Source organism: Salmo salar, chromosome 05, assembly GCF_965601325.2.
Source record: "Salmo salar chromosome 05, fSalSal1, whole genome shotgun sequence".
In the NCBI taxonomy this organism is placed as follows: Eukaryota; Metazoa; Chordata; class Actinopteri; order Salmoniformes; family Salmonidae; genus Salmo; species Salmo salar.
In genome coordinates, this window is record NC_138295.1 from 23,505,661 (window position 1) to 23,518,993 (window position 13,333).

General features: G+C 42.5%; 1 protein-coding gene across 5 annotated transcripts in view; it reads left to right on the top strand.

Moving 5' to 3' along the window:
- The window catches only part of diaph2 (diaphanous-related formin 2), a 754,395-nt gene that overhangs the window by 29,352 nt on the left and 711,710 nt on the right, over nucleotides 1-13,333 (top strand). For 4 of the 5 annotated variants that reach the window (XM_082975098.1, XM_082975097.1, XM_082975100.1 and 1 more), the window contains exons 3-4: nucleotides 7,907-7,939; nucleotides 9,464-9,640. In XM_082975098.1, coding sequence (XP_082831224.1) covers nucleotides 7,907-7,939; nucleotides 9,464-9,640 — 210 coding nt within the window. The remainder of the gene's footprint in view (nucleotides 1-7,906; nucleotides 7,940-9,463; nucleotides 9,641-13,333) is intronic. The other variant, XM_082975099.1, reaches the window with a different exon arrangement.

Here is a 13,333-nt window from a genome sequence, read left to right on the forward strand (position 1 = left end):
TAGGCCTGCATGTGTGTTTTTAGAGAGAGAACACCCCACATGACATAACCACTTTCACATCAAAGCATTGCAATGAACCAGGTCATTGGTATTTAGTTGGTTTGCCTTTTGACCCGAGTCATTATATGCACTAATGGTCTAGAGAGGATGCTAGAAAATGCAAATGTTTCAGAAATGAAAAGCACACCACTTTGAAGGTTACATGGATGGGTCAATTTTCCACCTACTACATTGTGTAGCCTGATCACCGAAAGCAATGCATTTTGAATAGTACATGACATGTATGTTATTAACACAGCAGTTGGTAATAGGGCTTGGAGCAGAGAGCTGTGGACACAGTGATCGAGAGATGACCTCTTAAAATAGTAATGGGAGAAAAAAACGATAGTTACATATCGGGATATTATTTTTGATGATATATCGTATCGTTTTGAAAATATCGCTATATTATTTTTGCTTTAGTTTGCTGTACCTGTACCAAAACATAGGGAGCCAATTTGTTTTCTCCAGCATTTTTATTTCCCTGACTGATCAACTTGTTTTGTCATTGCTCTCTCTTGTCCTTCTGCAGCAGAAAAATGGTGAGCAATATGTTTGGAACATCGAATCGCAATTAAATCACCGTATCGAATCACAATACATGTAGAATAGTGAGAATCGCAATACACATTGCATCGGCACCTAAGTATCATGATAATATTGTATGGTGAGGTCCCTGGCAGTTCCTAACACTATCTTAAAAGTGTTTAGGTATTTCCTTAGTGGTGTGGCTTGTTTTCATGGTACTCTTGCGATGCCAGTTGAAGGGATGCACAAAAAGCGAAACCTTTGCAACTGCAGTAGGTTTACATTTAGGACTTTAAAACATGATCATGTATTTTGCTTGATGGCTGAATAGGGCTGGGCAATATATAGTGAATACTGGTAGACTGGTATGGATGCACATCCGCCTTACCGTCCCAAAATGTACAAATATTGTGATATGATGTTTTGGCCATATCGCCCAACCCTATGTTTGAATCTGTCAGACACCTCCACAAGCGAAGGATGATTGTCCAACACACACTGTCATTCTACGAACATTAACCAAGCTGAAGAAAAAGAAATCCACCTTGAATAATAGAGATCAGTATGTGTCTGTGTTTCCCTCTGATCTAGTAGTATTCTAGCCTGGTAACCAATCTTGTTGGTAGGGGGATGGCTGTGAAACAGTCCCCTTCATGGGAAACCCCCTATCAAAACAGACAGATCAAATCTATTTATATAGCCCTTCTTACATCAGCTGATATCTCAAAGTGCTGTACAGAAACCTAGCCTAAAACCCCAAACAGCAAGCAATGCAGGTGTAGAAGCATGGTGGCTAGGAAAAACTCCCAAGAAAGGCCAAACCCAGGAAGAAACCTAGAGAGGGACCAGGCTATGAGGGGTGGCCAGTCCTCTTCTGGCTGTGCTGGGTGGAGATTATAACAGCACATGGCCAAGATGTTCAAATGTTCATAAATGACCAGCATGGTCAAATAATAATAATAATCATAGTAGTTGTCGAGGGTGCAACAAGTCAGCAACTCAAGAGTAAGTGTCAGTTGGCTTTTTCATAGCCGATCTTTGAAAGTATCTCTACCGCTCCTGCTGTCTCTAGAGAGTTGAAAACAGCAGGTCTGGGACAGGTAGCACGTCCGGTGAACAGGTCAGGGTTCCAGCAGGTCTGGGACAGGTAGCACGTCCGGTGAACAGGTCAGGTTTCCATAGCCGCAGGCAGAACAGTTGAAACTGGAGCAGCAGCACGGCCAGGTGGACTGGGGACAGCAAGGAGTCATCATGCCAGGTAGTCCTGAGGCATGGTCCTAGGGCTCAGGTCCTCCGAGAGAGAGAAAGAGAGAATTAGAGAGAGCACTAGCCGCTTCACTCACTAGCCTTTAGTCGGTTGACCATAGGAGATGGCAATACAGCACAAATAGATCTGGGACCAGGCTGGTGGTAGTATTACTCTTTAGAGACTTACCGACTGGCTGACTCCCCCTTCATAGACTGAAGCCACACTGCACTGTTGAATGGGCATCCTAGTCAGTGGCTATGGGCTCCCCTCATAGTGAAAGTTTCATCTTGACTGACTGGCCCAGTATATAATTGGGTCTCTCAGGAATGAGGGATCAGGGTCCCTAGTATGATTTAGCTCTGCTGTCTGCAGGCCTGATGGAGGGAAGACTTCATTGGCTGGAGCTTAGCGTGTTGAACCAGAGGGGACTGGAGCTTAGCATGTTGAGCCAGAGGGGACTGGAGCTTAGCATGTTGAACCACAGGGCACTGGGGACTGGAGCCTTGCATGTTAACCACTGGGGACTGGAGCCTAGCATGTTGAACCAGAGGGCACTGGAGCTTAGCATGTTGAACCAGAGGGGACTGGAGCTTAGCATGTTGAACCAGAGGGGACTGGAGCTTAGCATGTTGAACCAGAGGGCACTGGAGCTTAGCATGTTGAACCAGAGGGGACTGGAGCTTAGCATGTTGAACCAGAGGGCACTGGAGCTTAGCATGTTGAACCAGAGGGCACTGGAGCTTAGCATGTTGAACCAGAGGGGACTGGAGCCTAGCATGTTGAACCACTGGGGACTGGAGCCTAGTGTGTTGAACCACTGGGGACTGGAGCCTAGCATGTTGAACCAGAGGGCACTGGGGACTGGAGCCTAGCATGTTGAACCAGAGGGCACTGGAGCCTAGCATGTTGAACCACTGGGGACTGGAGCCTAGCATGTTGAACCAGAGGGCACTGGAGCTTAGCATATTGAACCAGAGGGGACTGGGGACTGGAGCTTAGCATGTTGAACCACAGGGCACTGGGGACTGGAGCCTTGCATGTTAACCACTGGGGACTGGGGACTGGAGCCTTGCATGTTAACCACAGGGCACTGGGGACTGGAGCCTTGCATGTTAACCACTGGGGACTGGAGCCTAGCATGTTGAACCAGAGGGGACTCGGGTCTAGCATGTTGAACCAGAAGAAACTGGGGACTGGTGCCTATATAATGGTCTGTTTCACACTAGCACAGAATCTCTATCTCTCTATCTCTCTATCTACACACACCTGCCGCCCCAGAATCCAGTCAGCATGTCAACGGAAAGGGTCACTTAGCAATATGTATCTTGTTTTGTTTACTACTGAGCAGGCTGTGTTGATAGGTCCATTTAAACCATGAGGCCAAAAAGATATGAGGTGTTAACTGTGAACCACTATATTTCAGCTGTTTGTTTAACTAAGAAGGAAATTATACATACTGTACATTCTAGCTGTTTTTGGGGATTTACACTCAAGTCAATTGTATTTAATGAACATGTCCCTGGGTAGAGGGAATCCTCAGATTGTTCTCCTCAAGTGGAAATCCAATGGTGAGGAATGCAGACAAACTGTGACTCCAGAGTGGAAGTGAAAAGTTGGCACACTAGAGGCTATGGAGCAGAGTGTGAGAGAGGGAGCAGTAAAACAAGTTTGCTAAGAACTGTTAGTTGCAGCACATGGTGGTACAGTTGTTCGTGCCAACAATGCCAGGCACTCCCAGGCATCCTTTGTTTGGTATTAATTAGAAGTGATTAAAGCAAAACCCTGATTTCATTGTAAGCCTGTCTCCATGCTGGCTTTTTAGAGGAACTCTTTTTTTTTAATGGGGATTTTTTCCCCTTTTAAGTGATCAGGAAGGGCTTCATGTGCACATGGTGTAAAAAAGAACATATGTTGACAAACATATTTGAAACTAGGCCTAATTTTGCTATGTGTGGCATGGAAAGACGTGAACTGTTTGTGTATAATGCAGTTGTGTAAATGTGTCATGAGCCACCTAGTGGTGTGAACAAATATCACTTTGAGCAAGCCAGTTGAACCACTGGACCCATGAAGTGTCTCAGAGTAGTGGTGCCCCCCCCCCCCTGCTGTCTATGTAATCTTATTCGTTATGATCTATAAGGCAGCACTCCTACTCTGAGAAGCTTTATGAATACCGGCCCTGTGAAACATTACTACAACATTTAGCTTTGCCAATGCAGGCTGGTGTCTGAAATTAAAATAGGCCCTATTATCCTTCGTCCAAGAGGAAAGCAAACTTTGGGTAGAGTTATAGTAATCATTAGCATTTAAAAACTCTCGCCAGATGAGGCATACTCGTGATATTCCCCGTTCTCAAATGGACCCATAAATTCAGCCAAATTGCACTTAGTTTTTCCATTTCATTGACCTTTATTGAATCAAAATCATATTTCAATTACAAAGGGGCCGAGGGCTAATTTGATTTGGGTTATTTTGAAGAATTAATGTTGTGCAATAAACATTTATTACAGTGAAAAACTTTGGGGGTTTTAATAAGCCAGAGAAGCCCAGAGGACGTGCATGCTTAATTGTTATGTGGTAAATTGCATTGTTGCGGCATTGCCGTGTGTAATGACTGTTCAGAAGTAAACTGATGGTTTCCACTAAAGTCAAGACAATTAGCTCGACAGAGGTTCCCTGGATGTTAAATTGATTAAAATATGTTTAATTACCCCATTTGAAAAATTTGCAATGTTTTACACACTTGTAGAAAGTGGTCCATGAGTCATAAGCTAGGAGCTAAGCTAGGAGCTAAGCTCGCGTTATGATTGAGACTACAACCCTATTGGTTGCTTCTATAAATTGAGAGAGAAGGTTTAGCCTAATCTATGTTTGTGATCGTCCACAGTCACATGGTTAGTGGTCCTTATCTGGCAGTAAAGCTAACCATACTAGATAACAGCACAACAGCTCTGACAATGCTTTGGCCCTGTTGGCATCCCCCTGATCAATGAAATGTATTTATAAAGCCCTTTTTACATCAGCATATATCACAAAGTGCTTATATAGAAACCCAGCCTAAAACAGCAAGCAATGCAGATGTAGAAGCATAGTGGCTCTGAAAAACTCCCTAGAAAGGCAGAGACCTAAAGAAACCTAGAGAGAAACCAGGCCCTGAGGGGTGGCCAGTCCTCTTCTGACTGTGTCATGTGGGGATTATAAGAGTACATGGCCATTAAGACCAGATTGCTCTTCAAGATGTTCAAACGTTCATAGATGACCAGCAGGGTCAAATAATAATCATCACAGTGATTGTAGAGGGTACAAGACAGCAGTTGGTTGGGAGGGAGGTCGTGAGAGGGAGGGATCCGGTAAAAAGGTCAGGGTTCAATAGCCGCAGGCAGAACAATTGAAACTGGAGCAGCAGCACGACCAGGTGGACTGGGGACGGGGACAGGCAGTCATCATCAGGCCAGGTTGTCCTAGGGCTCAGGTCCACGGAAGGGTGGAGAGAGATGGGCGAATTAGAAGGAGCATACTTAAGTTCACACAGGACACCAGATAAGACAGGAGAATTACACCAGGTAGGACAGACCTAGCCCCCCGAGACACACAGTTGAACTCGGAAGTTTATATACACTTAGGTTGGAGTCATTTAAAACTCGTTTTTCAACCACTCCGCAAATTTCTTGTTAACAAACTATAGTTTTGGCAAGTCGGTTAGGACATCTACTTTGTGCATGACACAAGTAATTTTTCCAACAATTGTTTACAGACAGATTATTTCACTTATAATATACTATCACAATTCCAGTGGGTCAGAAGTTTACATACACTAAGTTGACTGTGCCTTTAAACAGCTTGGAAAATTCCAGAAAATTTGAGTCAATTGGAGGTGTACCTGTGGATGTATTTCAAGGCCTACCTTCAAACTCAGTGCCTCTTTGCTTGACATCATGGGAAAATCAAAAGAAATCAGCCAAGACCTCAGAAAAGAAATTGTAGACCTCCACAAGTCTGGTTCATCCTTGTGAGCAATTTCCAAACGCCTGAAGGTACCACGTTCATCTGTACAAACAATAGTACGCAAGTATAAACACCATGGGACCACGCAGCCATCATACCGCTCAGGAAGGAGATGCGTTCTGTCTCCTAGAGCTGAATATACTTTGGTGCGAAAAGTGCAAGTCAATCCCAGAACAACAGCAAAGGACCTTGTGAAGATGCTGGAGGAAACAGGTACAAAAGTATCTATATCCACAGTAAAACGAGTCCTATATCGACATAACCTGAAAGGCCGCTCAGCAAGGAAGAAGCCACTGCTCCAAAACCGCCATAAAAAATTTGCAACTGCACATGGGGACAAAGATCGTACTTTTTGGAGAAATGTCCTCTGGTCTGATGAAACAAAAATAGAACTGTTTGGCCATAATGACCATCATTACATTTGGAGGAAAATGGGGGGCGCTTGCAAGACGAAGAACACCATCCCAACCGTGAAGCACGGGTGATGCTGCTTCACGGGGGTGGCAGCATCATGTTGTGGGGGTGCTTTGCTGCAGGAGGGACTGGTGCACTTCACAAAATAGATGGCATCATGAGGTGGGAAAATGAATTGGATATATTGAAGCAACATCTCAAGACATCAGTCAGGAAGATAAAGCTTGGTCGCAAATTGGTCTTCCAAATGGACAATGACCCCAAGCATACTTCCAAAGTTGTGGCAAAATGGCTTAAGGACAACAAAGTCAAGGTATTGGAGTGGCCATCACAAAGCCCTGACCTCAATCCTATAGAACATTTGTTGGCAGAACTGAAAAGGCGTGTGCGAGCAAGGAGGCCTACAAACCTGACTCAGTTACACCAGCTCTGTCAGGAAGAATGGGCCAAAATTCACCCAACTTATTGTGGGAAGCTTGTGGAAGGCTAGTTGCTAGTAAGAAGCACAGGGAAAAAATGGCAGCTGTAAAGACAACTCATTCAGTGCCCTTTGACTTTTGTCAGAAAGCCATTATAAAATATCTGATGGCAAATATTTAGTAGTGAATTTCATACAAGTGTAACTTCATCACCTCATGTGCGCCACAAAACAGAGACTCACCGATAGAACGCTATGGACTCACCAGCTGTCGTTGTGCTATTTACAAACATCACATGACTGGCTCAACTGTTCTGGGGAACTATGGTAAGCTTTATAATGTAAAATAATTTTATAGTGTAAAATAAGGTGAAACGAAGAACTCAATCTGCTTTATCTCCTAGTCTATTGCACAAGTTGACAGCAAGTATTAACTTAAGTAGTTACAAATATTCACATTTATTGAAAAACTTCAAATAAATAGGTACTGGTCGTTGGTAACTTCGGCCTTGTCTGGAAAGGAACAAACATCTGTATTGGGAGTTTTTTTTTAGGGGGTCTGTAATGTCTGTTATTGTTGTTTATAGTGGTAATCCGCAGTTATAATAATAACAATGGGGCTGGAGAAATGTAACCACTCTCAAATTCATCGACAGAGCTATGGAGGCAAGGACTGATATATTTTTTATATTTTGGTTTCTGATTGGGTACAACAGTTGAACTAAGCTCGTAAATGGTCATTTATTTTCTTCAAGAATCAATGGGTACATATCATTCATTCAAGTCCAAAAATGTATGTCGCAACTGCGGATTTCCCCTTTAAGTGTCTAAAGTGAATTAGAATTTTGTTTGCTTAGGGGTTTTGTTACTAAAAAGGAGGAAGCTAGCCAACAGGTGATCCACTAAAATAACAATGGGAAGTAAATAAGTATTTGTTGTTTATGGCAGAGACACAGTTGAAGGTGTGAGTCATTGTGTAACTATTATCCACATTTTCTTCACTGTTCTTAGTAGGGAGGAATATCAACTAGCCTAGACTAGGTTAGTTGGACAATACTTACCTCCACTTCAACACATACACTATTACTGTATATTACAGCAACGATTTATGGACATGCACGAGCCAAACGGGGCTTACTGCTTGGTGTCATTCATAGGTGTGGCTGTTCATGTGTATTGGTTGTTTAGGATATTCTCACACACACTATTTTCAAATGGATCTTATTGTTCATAATGTGCCTTCCCTTCAACAGAACGTACACATAAAAACATTGGCTGACGACATGGTAAGGCGTCCTGTTTTCATTTCTGTGTGTATTTTGTTTTGCATCATCGTCTTTGTGTCATGGCAGCGCAGGAAGATGAACTGACATCTGTGGATTGATCAAGGAAACCAGGGTTACGCAGTTCCTTCTGTTAACCAAGTTGGGTTCCTGTATGATTGTCTTTTCAGTATTTGATGGTTATATTATGTCCCCAAACGATAACGTCCTTTAATATGAAAAAAAGTTTAGATCTATTTTTTCTTTTTTTGAAAGCCTAATCAGTCAAATATTAGAGGAAATGAACCCAACAGTATTCTGAATCGGTTAAGATTACATTTTTTATTTGTTACACGTTATTCCTCCTAATAATTTGTTAACAAAGAACAAGTGCACTCTCTTTGGGTCAAACACTGGTGCTGTTTGAAGGGATTGTATTACATGAAGGTTCTCCAATCATGTTCACCATCATTGGTTTGACTTGCCTTGGTCCTTCCACAACGATTTCAGTGTAGATTCAGGTGTGACGTCATTGATTTAATTTCCTTTAGTCTTTATTTGTCTTATTCCATTTCATATGTATGTGCACTCATCTATTCCGCACAAGCATAACCCCTAAACCCATATAGCTAATACTAATGACGACTGACTAACAGCGGCTGGTGCGTGGACTTACCCTCTTCTGACTCTGTAACAAAGGTGTGTGCTACTGGCAGTATCTCGTTTGATCTTGTTCTCTCTTCCGTCATCAGACCTGAATACATATGAGATGCTCTTGATTTAACGCTTGCAGTTCGCACTTTTGGAACTATTCCATTTGTTCCATTGCACCAGGCAAATTAAATAATGTACAGCTCAGGTAAAGGTATGTACATTACACCTACATTTCTTCTGTATTCATCGGTGTAGCTAGAATAGCTGAATACAGTGAGGAGAGAGTATATTTCTAATGTAGGTATATTCCTCTGTACTGAAGTTCTACAGACTCTCATAACAGTCTGTGATATTGAACAAACATAACCTACAGGGTTAATAGTAAGTGTGAAGGTGAGTCAAATCTATGACTCTCACTGTAGTTTACAGTGCACTGTTTTATTATGTACTATTTTCATTCAGATACACATGAACTGTACAGATGAATAAATCAAGGCCAGTTTGAAAGAAAGAGCAAGCAATGTTACCCATTGTTCACGCACATAATTTAATCTAACAGAAAAGATGAACGATAAAACATAATGAACGAACACTAGGTCTGTCCCTTGTCATAGGCAAACACTTTACTTTAGCCGTCCTGTGGTACCACCCCAACCTGGAATTGAGCCCAGCTGATGCTCGTTTAAATGTTGGGAAGGAGATGGAAAGACATGTCAGGGAAGGCCTATGACAGCATTACACAACCTTACAGTATGTTAGCATTCAGAAAGCCTAACACCAAGGGAAATACTCCTAGATAAAGCCTATATGTCAGTATGTAAGCATTCAGAAAGTACTCTGTCATAACGCTTACCGTACGCACTTTGGTAACGCCACATTCTCTTTCCCCTTCAGCGTGACCGGATCACCAGTTTTCGGAAGACTGGGAATAAAAAGGACAAGCCCCTGATTCAGCACTCCACAGACCCCCTGTCCACTCAGGTAGAGATGCCCATGCCCCAGCCCCTCTTCGACGACCGCTCCATGAACCTCTCCGAGAAGGAGATCAATGACCTCTTTGAGAAGATGATGGTAAGTCTGATATAGAGGTCAACCGATTAATCGGAATGGACGATTTAATTAGGGCTGATTTCAACTTTTCAATCAGAACAACAATCGGAAATCGATATTTTTGGACGCCGATTTGGTCGTTTAAAATAAAAAAATATATTTTAAAATTATTATTATTATTATTTTTTTTAACCTTTATTTAACTAGGCAAGTCAGTTATATACACATTCTTATTTTCAATGACGGCCTAGGAACGGTGGGTTAACTGCCTTGTTCAGGGGCAGAACGACAGATTTGTACCTTGTCAGCTCGGGGATTCAATCTTGCAACCTTACGGTTAACTAGTCCAACGCTCTAACCACCTGCTTTACATTGCACTCCACGAGGAGCCTGCCTGTTACGCGAATGCAGTAAGAAGCCAAGGTAAGTTGCTAGCTAGCATTAAACTTATCTTATAAAAAACAATCAATCAATCATAATCACTAGTTAACTACACATGGTTGATGATATTACTAGTTTATCTAGCCTGTCCTGCGTTGCATATAATCGCTTAGGTACACGTTGCTCCAACCATAAACATCAATGCCTTTCTTAAAATTAATACACAACTATATATTTTTAAACCTGCATATTTATTGCCTGCTAACATGAATTTCTTTTAACTAGGGAAAATGTGTCACTTCAAACAGAGTCAGGGTATATGCAGCAGTTTAGGCCGCCTGGCTCGTTGCGAACTGTGAAGACAGCCGACTTCGCCAAACGGGGGATGATTTAACAAAAGCGCATTTGCGAAAAAAGCACAATGTTGCACGACTGTACCTAACCATAAACATCAATGCCTTTCTTAAAATCAATACACAAAAGTACATATTTTTAAACCTGCATATTTAGCTAAATGAAATCCAGGTTAGCAGGCAATATTAACCAGGTGAAATTGTGTCATTTTGCGTTCGTTGCACGCAGAGTCAGGGTATTTGCAACAGTTTGGGCCGCCTGGCTCGTTGTGAACTAATTTGCCAGAATTTTACGTAATTAAGACATAACATTGAAGGTTGTGCAATGTAACAGGAATATTTAGACTTAGGGATGCCACCCGTTAGATAAAATATGGAACGGTTCCGTTTTTCACTGACAGGAAAAACGTTTTGTTTTCGAGATGATAGTTTCCGGATTCGACCATATTAATGACCTAAGGCTCGTATTTCTGTGTGTTATTATGTTATAATTAAGTCTATGATTTGATAGAGCAGTCTGACTGAGCGATGGTAGGCAGCAGCAGGCTCGTAAGCGTTCATTCAAACAGAACTTTTGTGCGTTTGCCAGCAGCCCTTCGCAATACATTGCGCTGTTTATGACTTCAAGCCTGTCAGCTCCCAAGATTAGGCTGGTGTAACCGATGTGAAATGGCTAGCTAGTTAGTCGGGTGCGCGCTAATAGCGTTTCAAACGTCACAGGCTCTGAGACTTGGAGTAGTTGTTCCCCTTGCTCTGCATGGGTAACGCTGCTTCAAGGGTGGCTGTTGTCGATGTGTTCCTGGTTCGAGCCCAGGTAGGAGCGAGGAGAGGGACGGAAGCTATACTGTTACACTGGCAATACTAAAGTGCCTATAAGAACATCCAATAGTCAAAGGTATATGAAATAGAAATCGTGTAGAGAGAAATAGTCCTATAATTCCTATAATAACTACAACCTAAAACTTCTTACATGGGAATATTGAAGACTCATGTTAAAAGGAACCACCAGCTTTCATATGTTCTCATGTTCTGAGCAACGACCTTAAACGTTAGCTTTTTTCCATGGCACATATTGCACTTTTACTTTCTTCTCCAACACTTTGGTTTTGCATTATTTAAACCAAATTACACGTTTCATTATTTATTTGAGGCTAAATTGATTTCATTGATGTATTATATTAAGTTAAAATAAGTTTCATTCAGCATTGTTGTAATTGTCATTATTACAAATAAATAAACCCCAAAAATCGGCCGATTTAATCGGCAGCGGCTTTTTTGGTCCTCCAATAATCGGTATCGGTGTTGAAAAATCATAGTCGGTCGACCTCTAGTCTGATACTGTATATTTTCCTTTTGAACCGAGTGTGTGTGTGTGTGTGTGTGTGTGTGTATATAGCCACCTATAGCCACCACTATCCACAGTGCTCTCCTATAAGAGTTAATGTACAGAGTCCCTGTGTGGATATGTACTAAAGGATAGCTATTGCTCCCCGGTCCACCTTCCACCGCTACTATCTTGAAACATAAAGACGTAATGGGTGGAATGGACATGGTTACTGCTTCTACGTCTTCAACTCCCTGTGGGGCCTTTTTAGTACTAGCTACCAATCACATTGTTTTACTGTTCACCAGAGTCTCTGATCTTTAAGTGGATCTCTGATTTCCACTGGTTGTCATAGTAATGATACAATTAGATGTGATGTGTTGACAGCTTGCTGTGGCACATTAAACCAACTCTTGCCAAGGAAATGTAGCAGGTTTCTATTCTATATATTCACATCATGTCAATGTGGGTGCTTTTGTGTCTCAAACTATGCACCACACTTCTCTTCCTTGTAAGCTGCAGGCAGGGAGCTCTGTGCTCAGTCTAAGCCTCTACAGAACAGTACTTACCTGGTTCGCTGCACTGAGCTGAGTCACAGCTCCGAATTCACACTGACGCTTAGCATAGAGAGCACATTGATCACAAAGAGAGACAGGAGGGACCTTATCAGTGTAACACTGTCGTGACTTCTCAATTAACTCTGTAACTCAAGTTCACTTGACTTAGCCCTCATTCAAACAGAGAGCTCCATCAGAGCTCCATCCATCAGTGCTCCATCAGAGCTACAGAGAGCTCCATCAGAACTCCATCAGAGCTACAGAGAGCACCATCAGAGCTGCGGAGAGCGCCATCAGAGCTCCATAGAGCTACAGAGAGAGCCATCAGAGCTCCATCCGAGCTTCTGAGAGCGCCCCATCCGAGCTACTGAGAGCGCCCCATCCGAGCTACTGAGAGCCCCCCATCCGAGCTACTGTGAGCGCCATCACAGCTACTGAGAGCTTGCCTGGCTACCCAGACTCCTTGCTCCGGCCAAACGCTACACCACGCTACACACATGGGTAAAGCGGCGGTTTGAAAGCTCCAGAGTGTTACAGAAAGCAACAGGGCTCTCCAGAGAGCTACAGAGAGCTACATCAGAGCAAAATGGCCAAAACTGCCTGTAGAACAATGGAGCTTTATTTTATCTTTGAGTAAACTGGTTGTTTTATTTCAGTGATAATGCCCGAGAAGCCGGTGACCTCGAAGCCAAACACCAGCTTCGAGGCCATTATCACTTTTATACAACGGGTTACCAACATATTCAATAATGATTGACAAATGTTCATTAAAAACCTTATTTTTATGAACTTATTCATACTATTTCATCCTTCCATAAGATATAGTTCCGACACAAATCTAGGGCTGCTACCCAAGCTGGCTAGTCATTCGTTCTATCGTTTCGGTTGCCAGAGACGTGACCCAGTCGTTCAGTCTTATTGTTTGGACCTATGGACACGACTCAGTTTTACGTTCTAAATGTTCCATTGCCATATTGGCTGGCAACTTATCTTGCTTGCTAGCTAGCCAACTACATTTATGCTGTTTTTTAGTGACATTTATTTAGATACATCTAGGGTTGCAAAGGGTCGGAAACTTTACAGTACATTTCTGGAAATG